General features: G+C 38.7%; 1 protein-coding gene across 4 annotated transcripts; it reads right to left on the bottom strand.

Moving 5' to 3' along the window:
• Window positions 1–612: 612 nt before the first annotated feature.
• Window positions 613–21,765, bottom strand: LOC103722813 (mitochondrial carrier protein CoAc2). Of its 4 annotated transcripts, XM_026799853.2 has the most exons (8): window positions 21,489–21,765; window positions 19,486–19,571; window positions 19,172–19,379; window positions 18,761–18,887; window positions 16,997–17,181; window positions 16,790–16,912; window positions 6,396–6,478; window positions 4,091–4,521 (listed from the first exon to the last, which is right to left on the bottom strand). In XM_026799853.2, exons 1-8 carry the CDS (start codon window positions 21,654–21,656, stop codon window positions 4,473–4,475), a joined length of 1,029 nt encoding a protein of 342 aa, XP_026655654.1. In that variant the 5' UTR covers window positions 21,657–21,765; the 3' UTR covers window positions 4,091–4,472. The 4 variants fall into 4 exon arrangements, with proteins under 4 accessions (XP_026655653.2, XP_026655654.1, XP_008811727.1 ...); XM_008813505.3 differs by lacking the exons at window positions 4,091–4,521; window positions 6,396–6,478 and adding an exon at window positions 14,237–14,674 and having other exon boundaries at window positions 21,489–21,764; XM_039129301.1 differs by lacking the exons at window positions 4,091–4,521; window positions 6,396–6,478 and adding an exon at window positions 14,237–14,674 and having other exon boundaries at window positions 21,473–21,760.
• Between the last annotated feature and the right edge of the window lie 4,427 nt (window positions 21,766–26,192).

Raw genomic sequence — 26,192 nt, 5'->3', positions numbered from 1 at the left:
TCCAACCTAATTTAGTCCAAGCGGACCCGAAAGAACATTACACTCCGATCTTATACAATAGAGGAAATATTTGAATGTTCCTAAGTTTCTTTTTTTAATGGAAAATGGTTATACGTCACACGCATATGGTCGCTATATATCAATAGCAGTACATCAGTAGGAAAAGAAGAGAACCAATCTACATGGCGCCGCTGAGATCTCTCCATGTTGGCCAAGCAATTAGCTGAAGTATTTCCTTTATATGCATGATGTATTTTTGAACTCCTGTATATCCTGCAAAAGGGCAAAAAAATCGACAAGGCTTCCTCGAAATAACGCATGGTTTTATTTAACAGGTGAGAGTGGAAACGAGAGGCTGAAAGAAAATGCTTATCCTGTTCACAGATTTGGTCACAACAAGAGACCATCTCAGCGACCTTCAAGCATCCTTTCCAAAATGGAAGCTCTCACATTAGACTACCATATGATGGAAAGGCAGTCTAACCCCCAAGTTAAAGGCCAACTTGGACCCCAACCCAAAGGTCCAAAGCTTGTGTATGCACGGCCGAATGAACCCGTTTCAAAGGTTCATGAGAAAACAATGCACATTGCATCGCATGGGGAACATGTTGATCACCAAAACCTCAATTTCTTGTGGGATTTTTCAAATTAAAGTTGCATGCCTATGCTGACATTCAGGTTGCACCAAGGCCCAATTGCCATGAACCGTTTCATGATCAAATGCAGATGGTCAACCAAATTACCTAAGTTTAAGGATCATAATGCAGAAACCAATCTCAAGTGATTGCATTGTTCTAGTGAAACAAAAAATAGAGGTAAATTAGTGATATGCTTAAAATTTGAGATCAGATGAGTAGCCATGGAACATCGGCCTCATTAGTGCACTGCTACTAAATGAAGACAAGATGTAGGCGCCTCAAGTCGTTTGAAACCTTTGACTGCCAATGTTTCCATGGCTTCTGCTTTCACCACCTGATCCATCAGTCTGGCTCTTCTTAGAAAGCTCGGAGTGCATTTCCTCTATCATCGGTTTCCATAGACGAACTCGTGCATTTATAAACCAATTGGATACCTGGTATCGTGAAATGGAATAACGTAATCAGTAAATGGAGATTGATGGTTGCATTCTTATCCACCCAGCACTGCTGGATCGCCCATCAGAGTTGCTATAAATGAAATCGCATCATCCAGTTTGCATGCAAGTACAGGAACAAGATGATCGACCTAAAAGATGATAATATGAACAAAGATTTCGAGTACCTGGCTCCTTGTCAAACCACTTTTGATCGCGAGCAAATGCTTCTCATTGTCTTTTGGGTACCTGAAATCGTTATAAAAAGAGTTTCAGAAATCAACCAGATTGTGTTTTGTCATGAAAAGCCTTTTGTTCTAGACTACCAAGCGGCATGCAACTCACGGGTGCAGAAAGTTCTGGAACATCCATGCCCGTAGAACTGAGACAGATTTTTCAGGCAAGCCCCTTTGAGGTCTCCAAGAATGCTGATCTCTCCTCCGAAGTTGCTGCAATGCCCATTGTTTCTGGATTAATGAAGATTCAAAGCTTTTCTCCTTCTCCCTCATGCATTCGGTGGCAGGTTGTTGGGTAATCAAAAGAAGCTGACCGGTAATTCTCTTCCTCAAATTTTTATAAAGAGATGAAATTGTACGAAGAGCAAACCATGCATGCATGTGCGAAGTGCCCGACCCAGTTGCACTGCAGAATGCAGATACGACATCATGGATCTGGTCCATGCACTGGTTATATCTTTGGTCAACCTATAATCCAAGATGCAGACCATGAAAAATTAATTAAGGGAAAGAAAATTTTAATAAGATATCTAGGTTGAAGTAATGAGAAATAAGCACACAATAAAATGCTTCGGTGCTATCTAGAAAATGAATGTTTTATGACCATATTGTTTCTTCGTAGTTTCTTCTCATTTCTCAGTTGCACATGCAATGTTACAAAGCAAGGATTATGCTTTACTTTGGCTTTTCATGACCCAAAGACGAAAGCAGTTACTCAGTATAAAACCACACCTCATATACTCTTTTTTTCTGGTCTACAAAACTATGAAGGCTTCCTCCTAATTGCATCAACTTAAACTGCATGACCAAAAAAACAAAAAGAAGATAGGCCTCTCTACCCGCCGATTGGTTTCCGGTTTTCATGGCAGGTTCCCCTGTGGCCTGAAGATGCCTTCGAACTGGAAATGCAGCATCGATTAAGAGGGTTGACATCAGACAACAACCGGTCATAAAATTACCATAAATGAAAACTGCAAATGTCAACCAGAAGAGCACATGCAACTATTGAGTTGTAAACTCCTTGAATAATCAGCTGGTTATAAGGTTTTCTTATTTGAAAGTTTGCCAGATAGTCTACAACAAGCACTGATTTTGGCTGGTGAAAAATCACACATATGCTATTTTTACAAAATTAAAACCCCCAAACTCGATTTAAAAAGAGCAAAATGTACTTTATGACATGAATCAGTATTGGTTTGGATGCTACAATTTCACCCACATAATAAAGAGAATGATAGCATTTTACAATATAGAGCTAGCACGATAACAAATTCAGCACGACACGACAAATAGGAACAGGAATCTACTGAGAATTCAAGCACTTTATCACTTGAGAAATATTAGTTGTCGCCGACAAACTTGCACAAATTGCAAAGTGAACAATCTTGAGCAATACATCTAAATTGTGTATAACCATGGAAAGCATGGTTAAGAAGTTCCACGTACCAATTGAAGCATCGTTATTAGCTCAGTTTTCTTTATATAAGCTTCCCGACAAGAAAGTGGATACTCATCAGAACCTGATATTGCAAAATCTTGTATATTAGACCACCCTGAAGAAAAAGGCATCTTCTCCTCACCCTCAATCCCAGCAAGAGAGTCGCTGTTCATCTCATTCCAATCTGGAACAGCATAGGCGACAACTTCGGCAAGTATTTGTTGGGCCACATGGAGATATCTTGATCCTGATAACACATGAGGAAACTGAACTAGACTAGAAGAAATTTTGTACAGAGAAAACTTTTCATTGTTAGGAAATGATTGCCCCGACCTGACTCCCAATTCCCACCCAACATCATGGGAAGAATTTTGGAAAGCATGAGAGCAGGCAGGCAATTCAGTAGAAACTGGGTATCCACTATTGTTTGATGTAACTGGAGTTATGCCAGAGCAGCTTGCTTCAGAGCACTGGTCTGGGGCATAAGGCATGCTCATAATTGGCATACAGTAATTGAATGGAGGGGAAAATTTCAAAGTAGCCTTATCAAAAATCAAGCCAGTCTCTAAGCTTCCTAATACATGATAAGATGGATGAGTTGAGGCAAATGTTTTACCTGAAGGCACCTCATGACCTAGAACTTCATCATAGTTCCATGAACAATTAAATTGCCCATTAAGACAAGCATCCTTTTTGCATGTCGAAAGGCCTGCATCATCTTGTGACACAATTCCACAGTTTACTGAAGTTGTAACTGATGAATTTATGGTATTGCAGCTATCACGGGAAATCGAAGTTCTTGGCTCTTCAGGTGGCAATGAAGAAGCCAGCACAGTATTAATACCGATAAGATTTTCATGTAAACATGTGGTGGCAGAGAAAAGGTTGGCAAGTGAAGTGGCAGATAAGGAAGTTCCCATGAAATGTTCCCTCAAGTCGGTATTTCCATCGGAACCATCATATGAAGTACTTCCAACGTGAGGCATATTTCTAGAATATGACACATTGCCATCGAACATATCACCATGATTTGCTACATAAAGACTGTTCAGTGCTTCTTCTTGAAATGTGGAAAGCAATGGATCACCAGCCATTATTTGTCTATGGTTGTTGTGACCTGGTAAGCTTGACTGCGTGAGCAGACCTGAAAGCATATGCAGGGAACCTGATTCAATGGCCATTTCATTATGATTTGGTAATGACAGCGAGGCATTAAATACATCATTCTCCATCATAGCAGGATGTCAAATGTTGAAGCGAGTCATGAAACTACTGGAAGACAGTTCAAACGTCTCTTCATCTCTGCCGAAGATTTAATTGAGCAACAACCAGTTTTACTGGTCCATTGTCACTATCCAAATCAACTTTAGCAGTATTACTTATCGATCATTTTAAGTAGTTCCTACTAGTATCCTAGTCACATCACTGCCAAATTTATAGATGTGTTTGAAGGAAACTAGCAGCAGAGCAAGGTTACTTTCCTGCGGTCTTCCAAAAAGAGAGCCAGAAGCAGCAAAACAGGAACTCGACTTCAAATAAAAGAAAGATGATATGGCAGCTGCTTCTTAGATAAGGACTGTTAGGAGTCATGAACTTCTCCCATGAGAAATGATTCAAGTAAGTCGAGTGATGCATGGACAGTCTCCATTCACATCCTCAATGCACTTGGAGATAGTTGAGTTCGCTAGAAGGTTATACGGATTTACAAACAATATGAACATTCTGACTAGCTTTTTATTCTTATCCTTTGAGATTCCATCAACATGCAGACATACCTGAGATATCAAAAGGTCAAGCTGTTCAGAACAATGAGTGGAAGTCAAAGTAACTAAGAAGAAATCAAAATAACTAAGAAGAAATAAGCTGATATAGAATTACAAGAATTATAAATATATGGGTTATCATCAATAAAAAATCGATTATGAAAAAAATTTTCAGGACACAAACATACCAGAATAGGAAAAATTAGCTAGAAAAAACTTATTTAATGAAAGCAAGAACAAAATTAAAATAAACGTAATTCTCTAGATGGAGATAACCTTGGATATTATTTTGTATGGTTAAAATATTTGCTAAATTCGCTTCCCAAATGTGGTTTAGTACAATGCTACTGTAGTAAGACTCCCTCCTCTGTATATTGATGTTGTCAACTCACAGAAACTAATAGAAGTGACGGCTTCCATAACATCTTTTTTGCAGATAAAGAGTTCGCAGAGGATGTTCTTACCTTGACTATAAAGCTGACTTCATATGTACAGGGGTAAAGCAGGTTAATTAAGGTTAACCTTAGTGCTGAGGTCATAATATTCGAGCTGATATGGATGCTAAAAGCTGGAATGCACAGCAGGATCAAGATCAAAATTGATTAAACCAAAACAAGACTCACATTGTATTATCAGACGAGAAAATGCATGGAAAAGAAAATTAGCCTAGATTGATTGGCCAAAAAGGAAACTGTCAGTAGAAATGGAGGGAAACCGGTAAAAATAATATCATAAAGGCCATCAAACCTACTACCAACCGCTTGGAGTCAGCTTTAGACATCATTCTTCACCAATTGTGTTTTACCAATCTTATACTTACATAAAAAATCACCGCACAAATCCTGCACATTCATGCAGGGACTCGTGGTTCAGCAAGGAATAAAAGCCCATAAATTACATCAGGACGAAGGTCTACTATCTTGCAAAATACATTCCCCAAATGTGTACATCCTGGATATCAACCATGCAGTCTGGGTTGAAAGGCATGCGACTCATTGCGTGCATCCACTAGAAGTCATTTGCAGCATGATTTTGTTAGCACCAAATCGATAGCGATGCTGTAAGTGTCATAAGCTTCCCTTATACGAGCTCAGACACAATGACACAAATACCATCTTCCTTAGTAACAGAGGAGATTGTGACATTGAAGGAAAACAAAAAGAACAGAAGAACATATCCATAACTTTTGAACTGCATCGAAGCTATAGTCAATCAGTTCGAGCTTGCTGTAAAAGTGTCATGTCAAAATATTTGTCCAAATTAAATCTCAAAGTTATTTGCATGAGGTAGCACAATGAAATATATACAACCAAATTTGCAGCCACTGTCCATGCATGGGAGACAGGATAAGAAGGAAAACAAAGAGGCTTTTGGATCAGTTTCAGAAACTAAGATCCACATTTTTGAGATAACAAGAAATGAGAATGAAGATGCACAATGTCCATAAGCAAATTATGTATCGAAGCTGAAATCAAAGGGGTTGGAAGGAATCACCCCAATCTGACCATATTCCCAGAATGGCAGTACTTGGCATTCGATCGCAAAGCCATATCATTCAACTCCAAATGTACTTCGAGGAGGGTGAAGGAGGAGAAAGGGCAAGGGAGAATCGCTTGTTTCGAGCTGGTTGGCTTGAATTTATAACAGACGTCAAGAAGGTGACAATGAAGAAGAAAGAAAAGCTTCATTTACAGGAGAAACTATCAGACGCCGGAGTTAAAATGCTTCATTTACAGTAGAAACTATGAAAAACTAGAGTTAAAAAAGCTTCAACCATCATGCAATTCAGAAACTCCAACCCATTCTAAAGAATACTAACAGAAGCTACAAGAAGGGAGAAGAGAATGCAATTGCAAGCGGACAGCCAGAGCTTATCAGAAACCAACCTCTCTAGTGCAGCAGCAGCGCGCGTGGAACTGAAACCATCAGGCGCCAAACAGGTGGCCGCATGTGGCCTCCACTCCAGAACCTGAACCAAAACCAGAGCAATGGATCTCAGAATCAGAATGAAGGGCTGACAACTCCCCACCTTCTTCTCCAAAACTACAAAGAGAGATCTCCTCTTCTATATCCAAAAAAGGAAAGCGTTTCATTTCCTTACAAGGTACACGGATTTATCATCATCCAAGGGCAAGCAAGAAAACAATGGGGGGCTACAGGCTACAGAGTTTGCCAGGCATCCATCATTTTCAAAGCTTACACTAGAAGTGAGTGTTTGTTCGCGAGTGATCAGAGAATTGGGTTTTCAATCCAGCACCAGAACCAAAAGAATGGGCCCCAAAGCTAAAGCAGAATTATGCCCTTCCCCTGTTCTAAGAGAATAATGCCAAAGGCTACAGCTAAACTGAGTGGGATTCTCTCAGATCGATCGGAGAAGTGGGGTTATCTGCCTTCACGGTACAAACCCAAAGGGCAAAAGCACCCAAATATCCATGGATTCTTCCCTCCCTTCTACTGATCAAACACTTGAGAAAACAAGCCAAAAAGATTTATATATATATATATATATATTTATATAATGCGTTTAACCGCAAGCCAAAGCAGTGGACTCACAACCCATCAACGAAGTCATGGGGTCTCGGTCTGCCCATAATTGTCCCTAGGGATGGGATTCAAAGCTGGACGCCATAGCAATCATTCTTCCTCCTATTCCTCTACCGTAGTAACAGGAACCACGGGAAGCGGATTCTCAGAAGATGCCGAGCCCGGATTTATACGAGCTTTCTCCACTTTTTTCCCACTCCAAACCACAAAATCCAACCAAAATAAGCTTTGTTTTCGAAACCAGACGCTGTAAGTCGCCGGATTTCCCATGATCCGAGCTTACCCACGGGCTAATACAAGATAAGTAATATAACATATAATATAATATCTAAGTGAACTAAATATAAAATATTATCTATAGATATGTAATAAATAAATACTGAATACGTATAATAAATGTGTGCGTGTCTGTAAATAATAAATATATGTTAATGTATGCTTATTAAATGTAAATATCAATATAAATAATTATATAAATTTAGATGCGTGTAACATAAATCGAAGAATAATTTTAAAAAAAATTTGATTGAGTTGGATTTTCCGGCGATCCAATCGAAAACTCGTCCACGTTAGCGAGTTGAATCGTTACACTTTTGATTGAAACGTTTACTGTTTGAATACGAGTGATCCAATAAATAGAAATCTTGCAGGCAACTCCTGATTTGGATCTTCGACTTGTCAAACAGTGCTTGAAACTGAGAACAGGGGAAAAACACAGCATTTCAAGGGATGGATCCAAATGTACCCGCCCCAAAAAAAAAATGAGGATGGATCCAAAAACCCTTAAAAAAGAGGGCGTACAAGGCGCATCAATCGAGGCCATGCAATTGAGGAAGGTGAAAGGAAAGGAAGGGGTGGGGGGAGAGGGAAGAGATGGGAGAAAGGGAGCCACATGAGGGTAAAAAGACAAAAGAGCTGGGGGAGGAGGAAGCCTTACCACCCCTTTGTGCAGGCTTTTGAGGGCCCATCTTCCCCCTTTCCTCCTCTCTCTCTCCCTCTCTCCTAATCTCATTTGCCTTCCCGATCTCCATCTGCTGCTCTCTGCAATGATAGTAGCAACAAAAATATCTGAAATCTCTGCACAGGCAGGCCACCTGTTCCTGGCAAGCTGTTCTCAGCTGCACCTCACAGAATGGGGACCCTGCTTTTAAGCTTATCCCATTGCCTTAAAGAAGAAAAGAATTACTAGAGAGAGAGAGACCCAGCCTTTTTCTTCAGGCTACAGTAGTAGGAATGCAATGTTGGGAAAGAAAGCGACGACAAGATGATGTCAGCAAAATCTAGTGGGGAGATCTCTGGCAGATTTAATGGGGTCGGTCAGAGACAAGGAGTTGCTTATTTACATGCATAAGGCCATCCGACACCACTGCTCGACTTCAATGACTTTGGGTCCATGAGAAAGGCATGGTGTTCGGGCTCCAGAACTAGAGAGTTCAGCCAAACTGGAGCTCTCTTCTGACTCTTTCTTTGATCCTAGGAGCTCCCAATGTATCCATGAGACAGTCTCTCTCTCTCCTATGCTTTAGCCACTAACACATCATCATAGAGCTTGTAATACAGTTGACAAATGCAAATGGAAAGGGAAGTAGGGAATACTGCATTGAAGGCAAGACTCCAAAACTGGAGAGTTCTTGGAAAAGGAAGAAAAGGATCAGCCTGCCTTCCTGAGTTACCATCTGAGAGCGCTCAGGTCTGTGCTCAACTGCATGGTATCACATGCACTGCACCTCCACAAGAGGGAGGTTACTTCTCTCCTGGACTAGGCTTCCTTCCAAAAGTGAGGCTGCAAGGGATGAAGTGATATACCCCACCTGATATTTTTTTTTTCAGAAAAAAATTTGGGCAATGCCCAATATAGTAACTGCCACCCTGCTACCTAATGGAATTGTTAAGAAGATCATGAACTTTTAGAAGCGGTGGGTGTTGAAGTAGAAACCATATATGCCTTGGAAAATTGCGAGTAAAATGACATCCAGCTCGCATGCACAGAGTTTGGGTTCAATCGGATTTGCGACAGACACACACAGAGAGAGAGAGAGAGAGAGAGAGAGAGAGAGAGGGTAATGCTGCTATGGAAATAATAGGTTTTTTTTCTTTGGCTTAAGCAAATCTTGAGAAAATTTTAAAATATGAAAAATATCAACACATTCTATGATCAATGGTTGGGTTGTCTCAAACTATGAGGATCAAATAACGCTTATAACAATGAATTTTCTCACGGATATTTAATGAAATAGTAGGCGTAATGTTGAAATGTACATATTATACAGACTTTGTTTTTCCTTGGAAAAAAGAAGAAATAAAAAAGGTGAAACATGGGACAGACGCAAGCAAATGAAAGAAACCAGCAAATTAACATAAAAATCAAAGATGATCAAATGTTGGACGAAACATAAAAATACAGCCTAAATGACTATTGGCTTGCATATGCTCAAACACCCTAAAAAGGTGAACACTTTCTGAGTTGACTCAATATTCAATATCTTATTGATTCACAAATGCAATGCAAGTTCATCTTTTGTATGCCTTTATGGTTATCGAGATTATTTGCTTTTTTTTTTTGTTTCGAGCATAAAATCTTTTTCTTTTTCCGATGCAGCAGCGTAACGTTCGACATTGGAACAAAGCATGTCATCAAGCATAAGAGCAAAAGGAATAAGTGAAGAGAGCTATTCCGATACCTGCAAATTAATGGAGGAAAAAAGAAGAAGAAAAAAACGAAAACCTCCATTTGTTGTTAGCGACAATAACTAGTTAGATTCTCGCAAGGCCAAGTTCCAACAGTTAAAGGACAAATCCAAATAGTGCTCTCGAGCACCACAGCTGACATGGATGCCAGGAAAGATGACACAGTTGATGAGACAAATAGAGAATTTTGTAGGACAGGAATATGAAATTGGTGATTCACAATATCTTATTGATTCACAATGCGATGTAATTTTTTGTCCTGAACTGGTCCATCCATCCACCTCTGTAATTAAACTGGGCATCAACCAGGAGGCTTCAATAAAAATCTAACGTGACCATCACATGACTGTCCAAAATCTCTAAAAAATCTCTATGAAATCTCTAACATCTCTAAAATTCTCAAATCAAATCATCTCCTGGTTTGGCCCCCTCATCCTCTTCTCTCATCCAATGAGAAAGAAGGACATCGCCTTTATCATCGTTGTCTTTGACACCGCCATTGTCGTTCGGCTCATCGCTATTATGAGATCAAGAAAGCCGACATGACCGATCCCTGGGAGTTGGAAGTTGGCCCCATCTCGTCTCCTACAACGAACTAAAGCTCGCCATCAAAGGACTCCAGGACCTGGAGCTCCTCCAGTGTAGTGACTTACATAATGTCAATAAAGGGACACCCTCTCGAGATCCCAAGCCAAGGTCACTATGATGCGAGTCTCCTACAAGTCTAGTCCAACTCCATGGTAGAGTTCAAACAACTAAAGCTCGCCATCAAAGGACTCCAGGACCTGGAGCTCCTCCAGTGTAGTGACTTACATAATGTCAATAAAGGGACACCCTCTCGAGATCCCAAGCCAAGGTCACTATGATGCGAGTCTCCTACAAGTCTAGTCCAACTCCATGGTAGAGTTCAAACAACAAATTAATCCTACCACCCAAATCCTCGATCGCCGCCACCATGCCAAGGAGGCCAACTCCTGGTCACCGACAATGTCAAGGAAGCCACCATCGTCGCCACCATAAGTGATAAGCTCTACCCCGATGATCGACGACACTAAGTTGAGCACTTCAAGGTGCTCGACTGGGAGATGCTGCCCACTGCTGTGAAGGTTAAGCTTGTGTCCAAGATCACCAAGAAGAAAATCAAGGCCGTCTGTGGCAGTGCTCTTTCTCGTCTCTGCTCCCACAAAAGGATGAAGGTGAAGAGCTCAGGCTAAAAGATTACAACTACCGCTGGGATGGAGATCTCCATCTGAGATTATTGGCCCCTCAACCATTTTTTTGGGGAAATCCACTCTATTTCTCTAGACTAAAGTCTGCTTTCTCTTGCTTGTTTCTTATATTTTTGCTGCTACTCTAGCCTTTTTCTCTACTTTTCTAGCCAGTTTTGGTGATTTTTATATATATTGAGACGGTAGTTGGTGTGGTGGTCGCGAGAGCTTCTCTGTAAACAGATTATGCTATCAAATGATAGTGCTAGTTAGTCTTTTTGGAGGCTATTACTGACTAGTTTATAAGGGATCGAAGAATATTGAATATTGTTTTCTTTCAATATTCTTTATTTTGTTATAATATCTAGTTTATACTATGTATTTATATCAATAAATCAGGTTTCTTATATGAAAAATTATGGATTCATAAAGTATTTTATTGTCGATTTATTTATTTAGTTTTGCGCATCTCTTTAGTTTTGCTACTATACCTTTCTACCTTCTGGCTAAGAGCTAGTGTAGGTTGAAGCATCTTGTTTGTGAGACTTGTTCATTGGTCAAATTTAATGCTCAATTTGCTTTGATAATCAGAGTTCGGAACTCTCTTATATGACTTAAAGATATCATGTTTCAGTGGATGACAATATGTGTGTCAACAGGGATAGAGCTGTTGACCATCAATACCCCAGCTCTACTGCATCCCTTATTATGAGAAATTTGTATGCCACATTTGGTAGGGAGATTGTTTAAATTATTTTCTAGCTCACGGGATATTATGTGTCCATGGGAGTCTAATATTCCCCAACCAATAAGGATTCTGTTTCATGTTTAATTTATTTTTCTGATGGAAAGAGGAGGTAGCAGGCTGCCACCTCCTCTTTATTGAACCAGCGAAGGTTACAATTATGTACAGAATGTGAAACCACAATTACAAGTGGAAAAGAAGAGGCAGACAACAAGATACAGTGGTGGAGGCCAATCACTTCAAAATGCTGTTGGGATGAAACCAAAGATTATTCAAGTCTACTCTGATGAGAAACTTCGTTTTTCGAGGAGCAAAGGCAGCCTCAGCTGCAGAAAAAAAACCAATATTTTCTGGAGCGCAGAGTAAACAAAGCCTTCTTTTTGCTGTTGTTGTTGTCACATGCTTTCTTATCCATCTTGAAATTGTTCTTTCTTTTCCATTCGCTCCAGAGGAGGTCATGGAATGATGCCATGGCCACCCTCCTAGTTGTAGTTGCGACTTGGTATGGTCCACAGGCTCTTGACAAAGGGATGTCTCAAAAATATGTGGTTGATGGATTCCACTCTCGAATGGCACAACACACAGTCTGAGCTCACATTCCAACCCTTCTTCGTGTGCAGTTTGTTCCTCATGGCTAACTATAAGAAAACTTTCACCTTTTTTGGAGTTGCTGCCTTCCTAATGATTTGGGACTGGGGACATCTTAGACCACCAAAGTTTGAGGAAATTATAATAAGAGCCCGAGCTCACATTCCAACCCTTCTTTGTGTGTAGTTTGTTCCTCATGGCTAACTATAAGAAAACTTTCACCTTTTTCAGAGTTGCTGCCTTCGGAATGATTTGGGAGCTGGGACATCTTAGACCACCAAAGTTAAGGAAATTATAATAAGAGCCTGAGCTCACATTCCAACCCTTTGTGTGTAGTTTGTTCCTCATGGCTAACTGTAAGAAAACTTTCAACCTTTTCGGAGTTGATGCCTTCTTAATGATTTTGGAGTGGGCACATCTTAGACTACCAAAATTAAGGACATTATAATAAGAGTCCATGGTGAACAAACCATTATGAGCAAGCTTCCAAACCGGCATGTCTGCAGTACAGGATGGTCTGATTGGCAAAAGAACACGTTTAGTTGATCTCCATAACCTAATTCTATATTCATGAATATGTTTAATTTATAAATTTTACAAAAGAAGTCTTTAACATCGAGCTTTCTTTTCAAATGATTGAAGCAAACTCCCTCACTTGATTGTTAATTGGTTCGGGTGAACTTTGAAGAACTAAAAATACTGTAGTATCAAATTTCTGTCTTATAGCTTGATTCTATTTACTGTGTGATAAATGTTTACTTATTGTACTATTAAGCTCATCCATCCCTTACTAGATTGATATCAGAGATAAGACTCATACCAGCTGTTAAGATGGATAGTGTGATTAGCTCTTAATTTTTAGTTTTGTCAAACTATTGTAGACAAGATTATTTCTCCATGATGTTGCTCTTTATATTTTGGAGAGGCAAGCTATTTTTCTCGAGATTGTTTGATTTGAATTCTTCTTATTGTTTTGGATTGAGATATTTTATAGGGACAATGGTTTCGGCGGTTGGATATAATGAAGGAATTAGTAGCTCTGAATACTTTTTTTCTTCTTTTGACTGATATTAAAAATTTTGATGGTTTGATATTAAATAAAATGTCGAAATAATATTCGTAGTAATGATTTCTTGCGGTTTAAGTTCTTCATATTTGATTGTTATATCCCATTCTAGACCATTAGTGTTTTTTGGTAGGGTCTGTGACACCGAGTCTTAAGACTTGGGTTTCCTCCCATGCCCAAGACTGATCTAGGGAAATCTTCCTGTCGCATCAGTAATCTAAGACCACATTGGGATGCGAATAGCTAATTTATATATTGATAGTCACAACCAAATCATCTAATCATCAGTTAAAGCTAGTCAATGTTTGGCTAACATTCCCAAGATTAATGGGATAAGATTTGAAAAATTAAAAAAAGAAAAAAGAGAAAGTAAAGAGAATTCCTATGGATAATTTTACTTTATCCTCCCTATGAAAGAAAATTAATCAGGTTAAGTTACTTTAGGGGGCACTGAGTAAATAAACTTATCCACCCTTTTAACATGCATTTGGTTAAGTATTGGTTAAACTGATAACCAATACTTAACCAGCCGCAGCAACCATACGGCAACGATACACACCCTAAAAGGACTAATCCCTCATATCTCTGTGTCTTTTCTTTCCTACTACCTTTCCTGTTCTTTTTTTCACTTTAGTTTTTTTTTTTACCCGCATATTTACCTATTTGCTGTACATCCATCAACTACTGGAAAAAACAAAAAAGAAAATAGATAAGAATATGCATTTACATACATACATACATACATACACATACCTAGATACATACATACATAGATAGATCTAGATACATACATACATACATACATACATACATACATACATATATACATATAGACACACACACACACACACACACATATATACACACATATATGAATGCGATTCAGTATAATTAAATTTTTAATGATGATATATTTGCTTATACTAGCCAGTAATTTGAAGCAGGAGCCCTAATGCACTAACTGTTACACTTCCAGTAACATCTGAGAACTGTTGCTGTCCGCCACTTCAGCTGGTTGAGCTTATAAATGAACTATTATAACAGGATGCATGCTCTGGTTGAAAAAGAGCACCCAACAAAATATGAAAACAATCTGTACATATAGAATGAATGGTAAGGTGCCCTAAAAGCAGAAGTTGGATACGAGCCGCGATGACAAATGTGTCAAAAAAAAAAAAAAAATGGTTATCCGGAGCGAAGGGACGCTGGATGGCTGTTTCTTTCATCTGTCCCCACCGGAATGGCTACTTCATCTCGAGATGGAACTTTAAGAAAGGACTTCATCACATCATAAACTGTAAACCCTATTGCCACAGATGGGACGACCTGGATAAAAAAATTATATCCTTATGATGCTAGAAAAACTAACGTAAAGATTGGATTAGAAGAACAGGTATGACATATAATGGATTCTATATATATAATCATAAGAAATCCTATTGTTCATATAAGGGCATGTTTGGATATCTCTGCACGAATTACATCTGCCAGTCCGTGCAATCGGCATTTTCTAAGAGCCCATCCAAGTCCTGGCCTACATTCCAGCATGAGGGATTATTGGTTTGCACGAAGCAAAAAAAAGGTTTCATGAAGGTCCTTTTTATCTTCCTACTGGATCCAAGTTGGGATTTGAGAAGGGTTAGGTTGACATAAGCCACATTTAAATGGATACCCAATCTACAAATCCAGCAAAAAAGTTAGCCCAATCCTACAAGATTATCCAAACAACAAAAAATCCTGCAAGAATTGGGCTTAGCCCGTCTACCACATATCTTCTAAGTTATGCACAAAGATTATATCTAATATTATAGAATATGAGACCTGCCCCAGCCCGTATCAACTGGACATGTTTCGATCCATTCCCGTACGATGGAAAGAAAAAAAAAACTCTATGGGATTTGTTCTGTTCCACTCTGAAAAATTTGTTATGAATACTGTGAAATAGGTCTTGCCCAACCTGTGCTCTTGTGACTCTTGTTGGATTGCACACAATTATTGAAGCATGCCCAAAGAGCCTGTTTGAAAAATCCAGCAGGATTGAGCTGGATTTCCTACAGGACTTAGACGTGTCGGCATGCCCATCCCATATTCTTCTGAATCTTAGCCTAAATCCTATCTGTGGGCTTTTGGCTTGCAGGAAGGGAAAAAAAACGACCTCCTTAGGCCTCCTTTTCCTCCCACAGAATTTGGGCTAAAGGTTATGGGATTGACATGGGCCTACTCAAATAGATTGCCCACTCTATAATCCAATAAAAAAACCAGCCCAATCCTATTGAACTTTCTAAAGGGCTTGTTTGGATATTCCTATTGAACTTTCTAAAGGGTTTGTTTTGATATTCCTACAATATTGGGTTGAAAATTCTGTAGGAATCAGACCTATTATCCCATCTAGCTTGCATGCTCCAAGAGCTTGTTCAAAGCTAGCCCACATCCTAACCTTAGGTTGGAGGAAGAAAAAAAAAAGGACCTATGAAAATCTTTTTTCTTCCTACATGATTTAGGCTGGGTGATGTTTGGTTGATACAGGACGATGCTTATATGAACGGCCCAATCCACACATCCTACGGGATTTTCAGCCCAATCCTGTAGGCATATCCAAACAAATACTGAAATGTTTAGATTATCCTACAAGGAATATGGTAGCACTTGAGGATAAATAGCAGAAGAAAGTACCTAGTGACTTTCTATTACGGAAGTCTGAGTCATTTTTCTTTCCATTGGGAAGTTAATGGGATGGGCTGACCCAAGGGGCCCGAAAACCCAACTGGACAAATGTGATGGGCTGCATCTTTTTAGCCCAAAAGTACAGCTCGCAGCCCGAGTTTTATGATCAATCATGAGACAACTGAGAAAATGAATGCTGGTCCAGTTTGAGCCCAGCTCAGTCTCGAGCTATTAAAAAAAACACTGAGTTGGCTTGGATCTGGTTGTGGTAGCCCCGGGCCCATTGCATACAAGGCCAGGTGGTTCAGGCCTAAGGTTTAAAGCACAAGATGGCTCTATCGAACCCAAAAAAAACCAGAAGATGGTTTCAAGCCTTGGCCCAACCGACCGAGCCCATGGACACTCCTACTTTCTATCTATCCGTATGCCACTAGGATTACAGTTATGTGAAGGCAAATTTATTTTATTGATGAGGGGCCGAAAACTTAGATAACTGGGATAACTAAAATAGACAGGGTAATGTGTAACCAAAAATAAATTGACAGGGTAGTCAATCTTCTGCCCATCCAAGAGGTATCTAACAGTAAGAGCACCACGAGGGGGCAATACGGATGGTCTAAATGTTGTATTATTTGTGCTGACCATGATGGAGTCAAAAACTTCATCAGTTTAAGAGCGGGAGAGTTTTAAACTAACAATGAAGTGTGGGATCTGAAAAACCTGACAGTCACAGAGAATGTATACCTTATTAAAGTGAAATAGTTAGGAAGGACTCACCTTCAAATAATTGATACTCAGTCCCGAAAAGAGTTGCCTCCACCCGTGATTTCGATTGATTATAACAAGGCTTTCAAGTGTTCCCTTATCCATTCCATGGTTAGATGTTGAGAGTGCTTGTACCTAGAGAAAGTGCTTCTCTTTATACCCTTCCTGTTCTTTTTTTTATTTCCGCAATTAGCAATCAATATAGCAAGGGCAAGATACCTGCATTTGCCGCCTAACAACATCAAGAGGATAGGTTATTGTCTGGCCCAATAAACCAGCAACAGATCCACATGCAAGCTTCACAGTGATATCCTTCTTGTGCTCCTCAGGTACATGGTTCTTCATCTCCTCGTAGAAGTAGAACTTAAGACCAGAATAAGGGAAGATTCCATATAATGTTGGACCTGATCAAGGAGTTTATCTGTTAGTGTACCAAGCAACAAGTTGCCCAAAAGAAAGGTGTAAACAATTTAGTCTCAATTCCCCTAAAAATATCACGTGCTCAATAGGTAAATTATCTTCACTTAGTGTGCATGAATAATAAACCACTTCTTCCATGCATAGATTTTTGACGTTCTGTTCGATAAAAGTCAACAGATAAATTGGCAAGAGATGGAAAGGTGCTGGATTATATAAAAGTTCACACCATGAAACTCTACGTCTGTAAACAACCATCATATTGGTAAACAATTTGGACTCTCAATTTTGATCGCCCATCATGTAGTTCAGACGACAAGGATTTTGGCTCAAATCCTATCAAAAAGATTTGTAGCTCAATTCTACAGATAGATACATTTAAACACGTGATATTATGTATATGTATAGTTTGTTTAATCTCTAGAAGATTTTATTCACTAGAGACAGTTCTCAAATAAGAGTTTTTAAATTTCATTTTGTAACAAATAAATAGAGATAATATAGACACAAAAGAACACTCAAAAACATAGAGCAAGAATAGTTCCTTGCACAGTCAGACCATATAAGTTCTAACTCACCAGGACCCCTTTATATTCTATATCCTTATTTCATTTAAAATCCTCCTTCTGAATGGGAAAAAAAGATCCACCTCCAATTTCTCATCCATCAAATTGTGAATTACAGCAGCCCAAGTTCCCTCCAATGCTTCATCCATCAAATCTCGGACCTGCGCACTTGGATTACAAAACATGCCAAATAGCTTAAGGAAATAAGGGCCTAACTCCTCTCCCCAGTTCATATTGCTTTACAATCTTTAGATTTAATTCCTCATCTTCTCACCCCACCCAGATCCCAATCTCAAAGCTTGACTCCCTTCCAAATCCCTTCAAAGAGTATGCACGTTAACTCAACCGCACCACACCGCGCAACATCATAGTGGCTTCAAAGAAAAGCACAATTTATTTCCTCAACTCAAACTCAACTAAGCCTTAATCCCAAACAAGTTGGGGTTGGCTAAGCACAATTCATTTCATTCAGCTCCACAATGCCCATATCATCCTTCTTTTTTCTCTGCCCCAGTTTACAAATGAAATCTCCCTCCCACCCCTAGACCTCTAATCCCTCCCAATGAAAAGAATAAAAAAATTATTCTGAATCCTTCATAGAACAGTCAAAAACCAAACTAATATTTATGTGATGCACACAAATATTAGTGAGGATGCCACCCGCATAAGTAACCTGCTCTACAGATTAAAATGGTTTACTTTTACAACCAAATGATTCAACACTAGATTTCCAATGATAAATTTTGAATTTTTTTCTCAAACAGATTAAAGAAAAAAGCAAGTCTTGGTTTTAACTGACTTTGATCAAATCCTCATATACTAAAAAAACTTTTTCAAAATGCAACAGCTCGAGTGTGCACTGTTGATAGTCTATTCTCACCAGTGTTGGTACTTGAGAGATGAATTTTACAATAGTTTGCTGCCAGTATAGTGATTGATGTGTAAGAAAACTAAAATGAATTTAAAATGAAAAAGGAGAAGAAAAAAAATCAATACATACCTACACCCCGATAAAGGCCTCTCAATCCATTTTGTCTGTAGGTCTTGAAAATGCAATCAAGAATTCCTCCATAAACCTGTTCGGACTGAGATAGTCCTCTGAACTTGCCCCTTGATGGTCCAACAACCTGCAAATCAAGTTCCAAATAAACTAATTCCAGATGAGAACATATCCACAGCACAACATTGAAAATCAGACAGAAGTATGTGAGGTGGTTATTATTTATCAGTACAAGATCCAGGGATCTAAAATTACTTCCAAGAGATGGTAGATTATTTTGTATTGGTAAGAAGAACCAAGGCGAAACTTTCCATATCTGAGGAGATCCAAAACCCACAGATGGAAAAAGAGGCAGAAAGAGAAAAGCTAAATCACAAAAATGGAATGATGTAGGAGTCTAATGATGTTCACCTGATAAGCCAATTTGGTACGAACCAAATCGAGAGGATAAGTGCAAACAACTGCAGTTCCTCCAGCAAGTGACCCTGATACAAGATCAAGAACAGGCCCTCTTCCAATATCAGGATAACCAAGTATAATCCATCGACGATATTGCTCATAAGCCATATAATGCAAAGCTGCATAAGGCACAATCCGAGCAACACTGGCACCATTTCCTCTGGGGAATAAAATGATAAACATCAGATAATAGCCAGATCACTCTGACAAAAAGTAGGAAACACCAGATTGCTAAAAGGTAGCTGAACTTGGAAATTAAAACGGACCTGTAGAATCCTAATAAACCTTCTGTCTGTACAATCCTCCGAAAAGATCCCAACAATCCTACATTCTGAAAATCTGGTCTTTTGGTCTGGCAGTTCAGAATAAACATACAGTTCTTCATTAATATATAAACTGAATGAACCGAGACAAAAAATGGAAGTGATGATTCATATTGAAGTATTAAAACAGATCTGGACATAACAAACAAACTATATATCATATTCTTTTCCTACATATAAAACTTCTCACCAACACCATGTTCAGTTGGTGTATATCAATCGCATAAAATAATATAATATCAATCAAAAACAAAACAACCTACGCAGCTTCTTTTCTTTGGCTAGCAGTCAAACCTAATCCCATTACTTGACTAACATCAAGGCAACGAGACCGACAAGCCCATGTAAGCAACAGTTATATTCCAATATATATTAATTTTTCAGATGTTTAAATAAAAGCCTTCTACAATAATCAAGATTTGTGACGCTAACCATAAGCATATGCACATCAAGAGTGAAAAATTGAATAAGAGATTGGATGCGAGCCCACTACCAAGGATCAGACATAATCGATTGATTGAGGGAGGAATAGAGAGTATAAGTATAGAATATCTACTTCTTTTCTTTTTCTTATTTTTGTTACATTTAGTTTCAATATTTTTTGATGTGTTAGTAATGTAATTTTTCAGGCGGCCATTTCAGTTTTGAGCCATGTGATGTTACCTAATTTTTTGTTGGATATAAAAAAAAACACAGTGTTTATGTAAAACCATACAAGGAAGAGGCCTCTAGTTAGAGTCTAGGCTCGTTGTTTGACTTCAGTCCAAACTAGCATTCTTAGAACATGGTTTCAATGTTGTCAGGCACGTATTTAATGGATCGACAAAATTACATCATTAGTTTAAATAATGCAGATTGTTGAAGATATTGTAAGATTTTTAGTCTTTCATGGTACTGACAACATGCTTGAAGGCGATTCGTTCAACTTGACTGATAGCTCTCACATTATCTGTGATGCAAAAACTCTTCCTAGTCCATTTTCCAGCTTGGTAACTTAACCGTGGCAACTTTCGGACTTGATGTTTAGAACCCTAATATCCACAGTTCTCTTTCTTGCATGAACCCTTCAAGTTTTACCCTAGATGTACAGCCATAACAGAAAATTTCAGTCGACGAGCATTGACTATACTACCTAGCGCACATGAGTTGTCGGGGATGTATTTCTTCCTTCCTTTTTTTGGATAAGAAGGGTGCATTTCTTGTCTTATATAGGCATATTATTGCAGATAACCTTAAGCACAGAAAATTCAAGATATCATCAATTTCCAGCCAATCAAAAGACCGACCACATGGTCTGGAAAAAAATAAAGACAGCAGTAATTCAAGTTAGACCATCGCATCATAATTCAGAGGGATCAAATCCCTAAACCCAGAAGTAAAATAATTTACCAAGAACAGAAAGTATCACCACAATGGTTTCATTTATTTGTTATCTAAAATTATCTCCTTCCCCAGCAATTATCCCAATCGACAACCTCTTTCTTTCAAAATACCCCATTACAAGCTCACCTCTCATTCCCCATCCCACCAGATTCAATCGAGAAACTGTTCGGGATAGACGAATCCATCTCTACAGTCAAAAAGATCGTGTATTTATGTGATATTAATCGTTTCCAAGACAAATCAGCAAAAACTCAAACAGAACCATTTAAACCCGAAACCCTTGTGAAAACCAATACAATTCTCATTGCCCCCCTTCAGAAGGAGCATCCAACTTCCGCACCATTTCCAACTATGAAAACTATTCCACCTCGAAATTACCCAACATAGAAGGAGAAGAGAAAGAAAGGAGATAACTTGCTTTCAAGAAAACAGAATCAATAAAATTGATGAGAGTAGGAAAAATCTTAACCCAGATGAAAAATTCAAAAGAACGCTTCGGTTGCAACTTCCAAGAAGACAGGATGAAAAGCAATCGAGCGGCACATACGTTTTTTTTGAAGTACCTGGAACAAGATCTTGACGCGTTCGAGCGGGGCAACGGCGGTCTTGGCGATCCCTCCGGCAACTCCACCGGCGACGAGCTCCTTGACGACAAGGGGCATCGATCCCTCGATGAGGTCTTGGAGAGCCCCTCCATTCCCCTCTTCTCTTCCCCTCTCCTCCTCCGTCATCGCTAGCGAGCTCGGAGGACCGCGAACGGAGTCATACAAGAGGAGGAAGAAGAGGGGGAAGGTGGGAAACAAGAAAAGAGGAGTCGCCGGTTCGAGCAGGGAGTCGGATGGGGGAGCCCAAGAAAAATAGCCGACGCAGGGGTATCATTGGAATTTTGCGAGGGAGGCGGACAAGAACAGGGGCGCCCAAATCGGACGAGAGCGCGGAGGCGACAGAGTACGATTTAGGTGCTTCCTATAGTGCAAGGTTTTTATACGCTTCGAATACCGAGATGACGCGTGAACATTAATATTCTCGCGGCCTACACTGCACGCATCATAACGATCACACGAATCTTTAGGTCCCACGTTGATCGCGCTGGAGTCGGGAGTAGGATAGATTGCACTGCTCTTTTTGCGTCGTGACCGCATAGGATGATGGAAAGAATCGGACGACTCGACGCGGTGGAAGCAATCAATTACACGGAACTGCAACCGTTCGGAAAAGCCCCTCGGTGGTAGTTGCACGCGCGAGTTTTATTCTACCGATTCCCAGGCACCGGCAAAACCCAGTAAAATAGTATGGTTGTTTGGACTCGTGCCAAAAAAATCAATATGAACCTAGCCCAACTGCGTCAGGTTCTTGAGTTCGGACCATGATCTAACAACATAGGGCTATTGCGCCAAATTTGGTCCAGGGCCAGTTGGGGTGTGGTCATTATGACACAAAGCCATTCCTACACTCCTTGAAGCAATGGACAACGTACTTGTCGGACTGCCTTTATTGAGACCCAACTTTACCACCCCGGATTCTTTACTCACTGGTAGGCGAAACCATGGATTTTGATCTTAGCTGCCAATTGCCCAGCTCTTGATGCAAGATTCCTCCACCGATGGATGAAGTCAATAGTACTTTCTTTGATCCCCGTAAATGTCCCACAGAGGTCGGTGGAGAATGCCAGATCTTCAAATTATTCAGCTGAAAAGCGATAGCTAAGGGCAGTAGAAAAGAAAGATAGGGCATTAGCAGCTTCAACTCGAGAAGCAGCATCCCCATCCGAATCCGAATCCGCCACGAAGGCTGGTATGTTGGCCTCTTGGGAATATCTACCCTGCCTTCGTTTTTTGATTTCTTAGTGATGTCTTATTCACAGATGGTGGCCAGTTTAAAGTGGCCCGGATACAAAAAATAAATAAATATTTGATTGGTATGCATATCCATATCCCTATCTATTAAAAAAATAAATATGGATATAGATAGATAACTATCTGATCTGAATCCGAATATCCGATTTTATTTGTAACTATTTAATTTTATACAGCACGCATTAACTTTTGAGAAAAATAAATGATAACATTAATATATTATTAATTTGATTTATCTTTTACTTTATAATATCTTTACTTCTGTGGTCATAACTCATAAATTTAATTATCCGACTTATATTCATATTTATATCCATATTTTTGCTATCCGATTTTTATCCATATCCATTTAAAACAAATTTGGATATAAATTTTTGTAGCTAACATCCATATCCGTATCTGTATTCGTTAAACAAAATAATTATAGATACAAATATCCTAATATTCAATTCGATTTTAACCTTAGATGCATATGGATCCCATGTGAACTTAATCAAGGTTGGCACATGTCGGATCTAGGTCTGCTAAAAATCTGATACTAGTGGACATGAGCATTTGTGATGTATCAAAGATAGTTTGGATGCTAGGGTATTGTAATCATATCTTCTGGTATTCATACGATATATCCTCTGATTCCAAGGAGAACGAAGAGAGAAGTGGAAGAGAATAATGGGAAGGTGCCGATCATGCAACATGGAAAGCTTTGGATGTTTAAATCCAGTTCAAAATTTATTTCCAAGATTCCACCGACAAAAAGATAATGGGAAGTGTGGGAGCCAATCGCCATCCTAGTTCCTTGTGCACTTTATTACTTTGTATTTTCTCAACGTATTCCAAGGCAACCGAGGAAGGGTGGTGTAGTTGTATAAAAAAGTTTGCGTTTTGCCATGTCACACATAAGAGTCACATAGATGATAGGCCCAATGCATCATACCCTTGTGCATCTCTATCATCCATTAAATTAAAGTGGCATATGCCGTTCCGCATGCATCAAATGGCAGTGTTATAATGAAATGTTAAATGAGACCTTGCCTGCCAAAAAAATTTCAGAAGAAAATGTCACAAATGAAGATGCCGCATCCACTCTGTTACACTAAGGTCTTGTTTAAGGGACCTTTTGGAGGGCCAAAAAGTACTTTTATGGCCCTCTAAAAGTACTTTTAGATAAAAAATGATGTTTGGTAAAAATTTCAGAAAGCTGTTTTAGCTTTTGTGGGAAGCTGAAAACAGCTTTTGGGGAGAAGCTCCAATTTGGAGCTTTCCGAAAATGTTGTTTTCAGTTTTGTCGGAAAGCTGTTTTTTTGAACCAAAATACCCCCATTTAAATCTCATTTTTTTCCCCAAAACCCTCATCCCGCCTCTTCCTCTCTCACCCATCCTCTCCCTCTCCCTCTCTATCTTCTTCTTCCTCTCAACGTCGCCGTCTTTGTTCCTTCTTCCTCTTCTTTCTTTTTTCTTTTTTTTTTGTTTTGGGAGCTTATGGCTGCTCACGATAGCAGCCACCATGTCGACCACCACCCATGGCCGGTGACCCCTCTATATTTCAACGAAATAAAATAATAAATAAATAACTAAATAAAAAAATAATGAGTGGCAAATAATCTGATCTAAATAAATAAATAAATAAATAAATAAAAATATCAATATTTATTTAACCAATTCTATCACCTAGCTAGAAAATATGTTAGAGAGATAAATGGTCATTAGAAGGATGAAAAATTAATTTACACTAATAATTATAATATTTTATATATTTATTATTGTATTATACTATAAATATAATATTATATTACATTATATCATAATATATTGATATGTTATGTTAAATAATTTAATATTATATTAAATTATTATTCTATAATACATAATATTATAGTACTATATTATAATAATATTATATTACATTACATTAATATTATATTATATCATATATTTATGTATTAATACATATTATATTTTATTATGTTCTGTTATATAATACTGATAATGTCCTTTATGATCATTTTGTCACACAAAAGTACTTTCTCAGTTTGTTTACCAAATACATGTTAAAGTGCCACAGCACTTTAGAAATGTAGTTACCAAACAGTAAATAGCTTTTTATAAACGCTCTGCTTCAGACAACTCTACTTCCAACAGCTCTACTTCTAAAAGCTCTACTACTAACAGCTCCCCCAAACAAGACCTAAATCACTAAGCCCGGTCGAGTTTGCACTTTACTCCGATGCCTCTTTGATATCATTATAGTAAATACAAGGTAGTGGTCCACCGGTGAACAACACAAACATCGCTTTGAGATTTGTGCGGGCTAGTGAATGTAAATTTTGCATTGATTTGAGAGTTGTGCAGGGTGCCATCCGACATACCACATTGCAAAAGAAGATCAATCATTTTATTCGCATGAAAGATACGACCCGAACCTATAAATGTATTACTTTTAAGTTGGTTGCCATGCCAAGAAACAAAATATATTATGCACCTGCAATAAACATGGCAATAAAACAATTTTTTTGCAATATGTGCTAATATTATAACTGTCAATTATAGATTAGTATATATGACAAAATGAGTCAATTTTATGCGTAGTTTTAGTGCGTTATTGATAGGAATGTCGAAATTAGACATCTATGCTTGGTGAATAATTTTATTTTAAAATTTGATTTAAATTGTGAAGCCACACGGGTATTAAGAGAGGGTATTTCTAACAATTTTTATTGGCTATGTCACAATCCAAGACTTCATCCAACATGGCTAGTCGAAAAATATTTTTTGGATTCCTTAGTTTTTTATAAGTATCCAATATCTCCTCAGCGAATAACCAATGTGAGACTAAACATACAATTGCACCGTTCCTCAGAGGCTATGATTTTTTCTCTTGAACAATTTTAAATTAAATTTACACTATTGGATTACATACCTTAGTATTAATTGTTGTGCAATGCACATTAAAACAAATTAATATAAATAAAAAAAAAATCAAGGGATAAGAGAGATGACATACGTGGATTAGATATATAGCATCTTTTACTTAAAAAGAGTCAGATTAGTTGGTTAATTGGACCATGCACGAACGAGGCCGGAGCCTCTTTATAAAAGTTAGGCAAGACAGAAATCAAAAGAGTCAGATTACGTAACCTGTTTCGTTAATTTGTGGACGAGTCTGATTTGCCACTAGGCCATCAGATCCTACGTGTCACTTCGTTGGCCGCTTATCTCCGATTTTGTTGACGTTTCAGGTTCTCACTCCGTATGTATCTTCCCGTGGACCTCCGATCTGAGTCTTGGCCTGTCGGAGCCATCACGCACACCACCGGAAAATTCTGCTCTCGGCTTCCTGGTAGCTCACACCACTCGCAACTTTTTGCTGACTTTTAATCAAGTCAGCGTCCAAGCCAGCATTCAATTGATCCG

This window comes from Phoenix dactylifera, chromosome 8 (assembly GCF_009389715.1).
Source record: "Phoenix dactylifera cultivar Barhee BC4 chromosome 8, palm_55x_up_171113_PBpolish2nd_filt_p, whole genome shotgun sequence".
NCBI classification, from domain to species: Eukaryota; Viridiplantae; Streptophyta; class Magnoliopsida; order Arecales; family Arecaceae; genus Phoenix; species Phoenix dactylifera.
This window is presented reverse-complemented; position numbering and strand designations above follow the sequence as displayed.

What these genes read in the sequence shown, in the direction of transcription:
- LOC103722813 (XM_026799852.2), bottom strand. Translation starts at nt 3,981, where the DNA reads ATGATGGAGAATGATGTATTTAATGCCTCGCTGTCATTACCAAATCAT. An exon ending in AGGTCATGAGGTGCCTTCAG is followed by an intron (nt 2,994 to 3,362) that starts GTAAAACATTTG and finishes ATGTGTTATCAG; the next exon opens with GATCAAGATATCTCCATGTG. An exon ending in TAATAACGATGCTTCAATTG is followed by an intron (nt 1,777 to 2,754) that starts GTACGTGGAACT and finishes CTTGGATTATAG; the next exon opens with GTTGACCAAAGATATAACCA.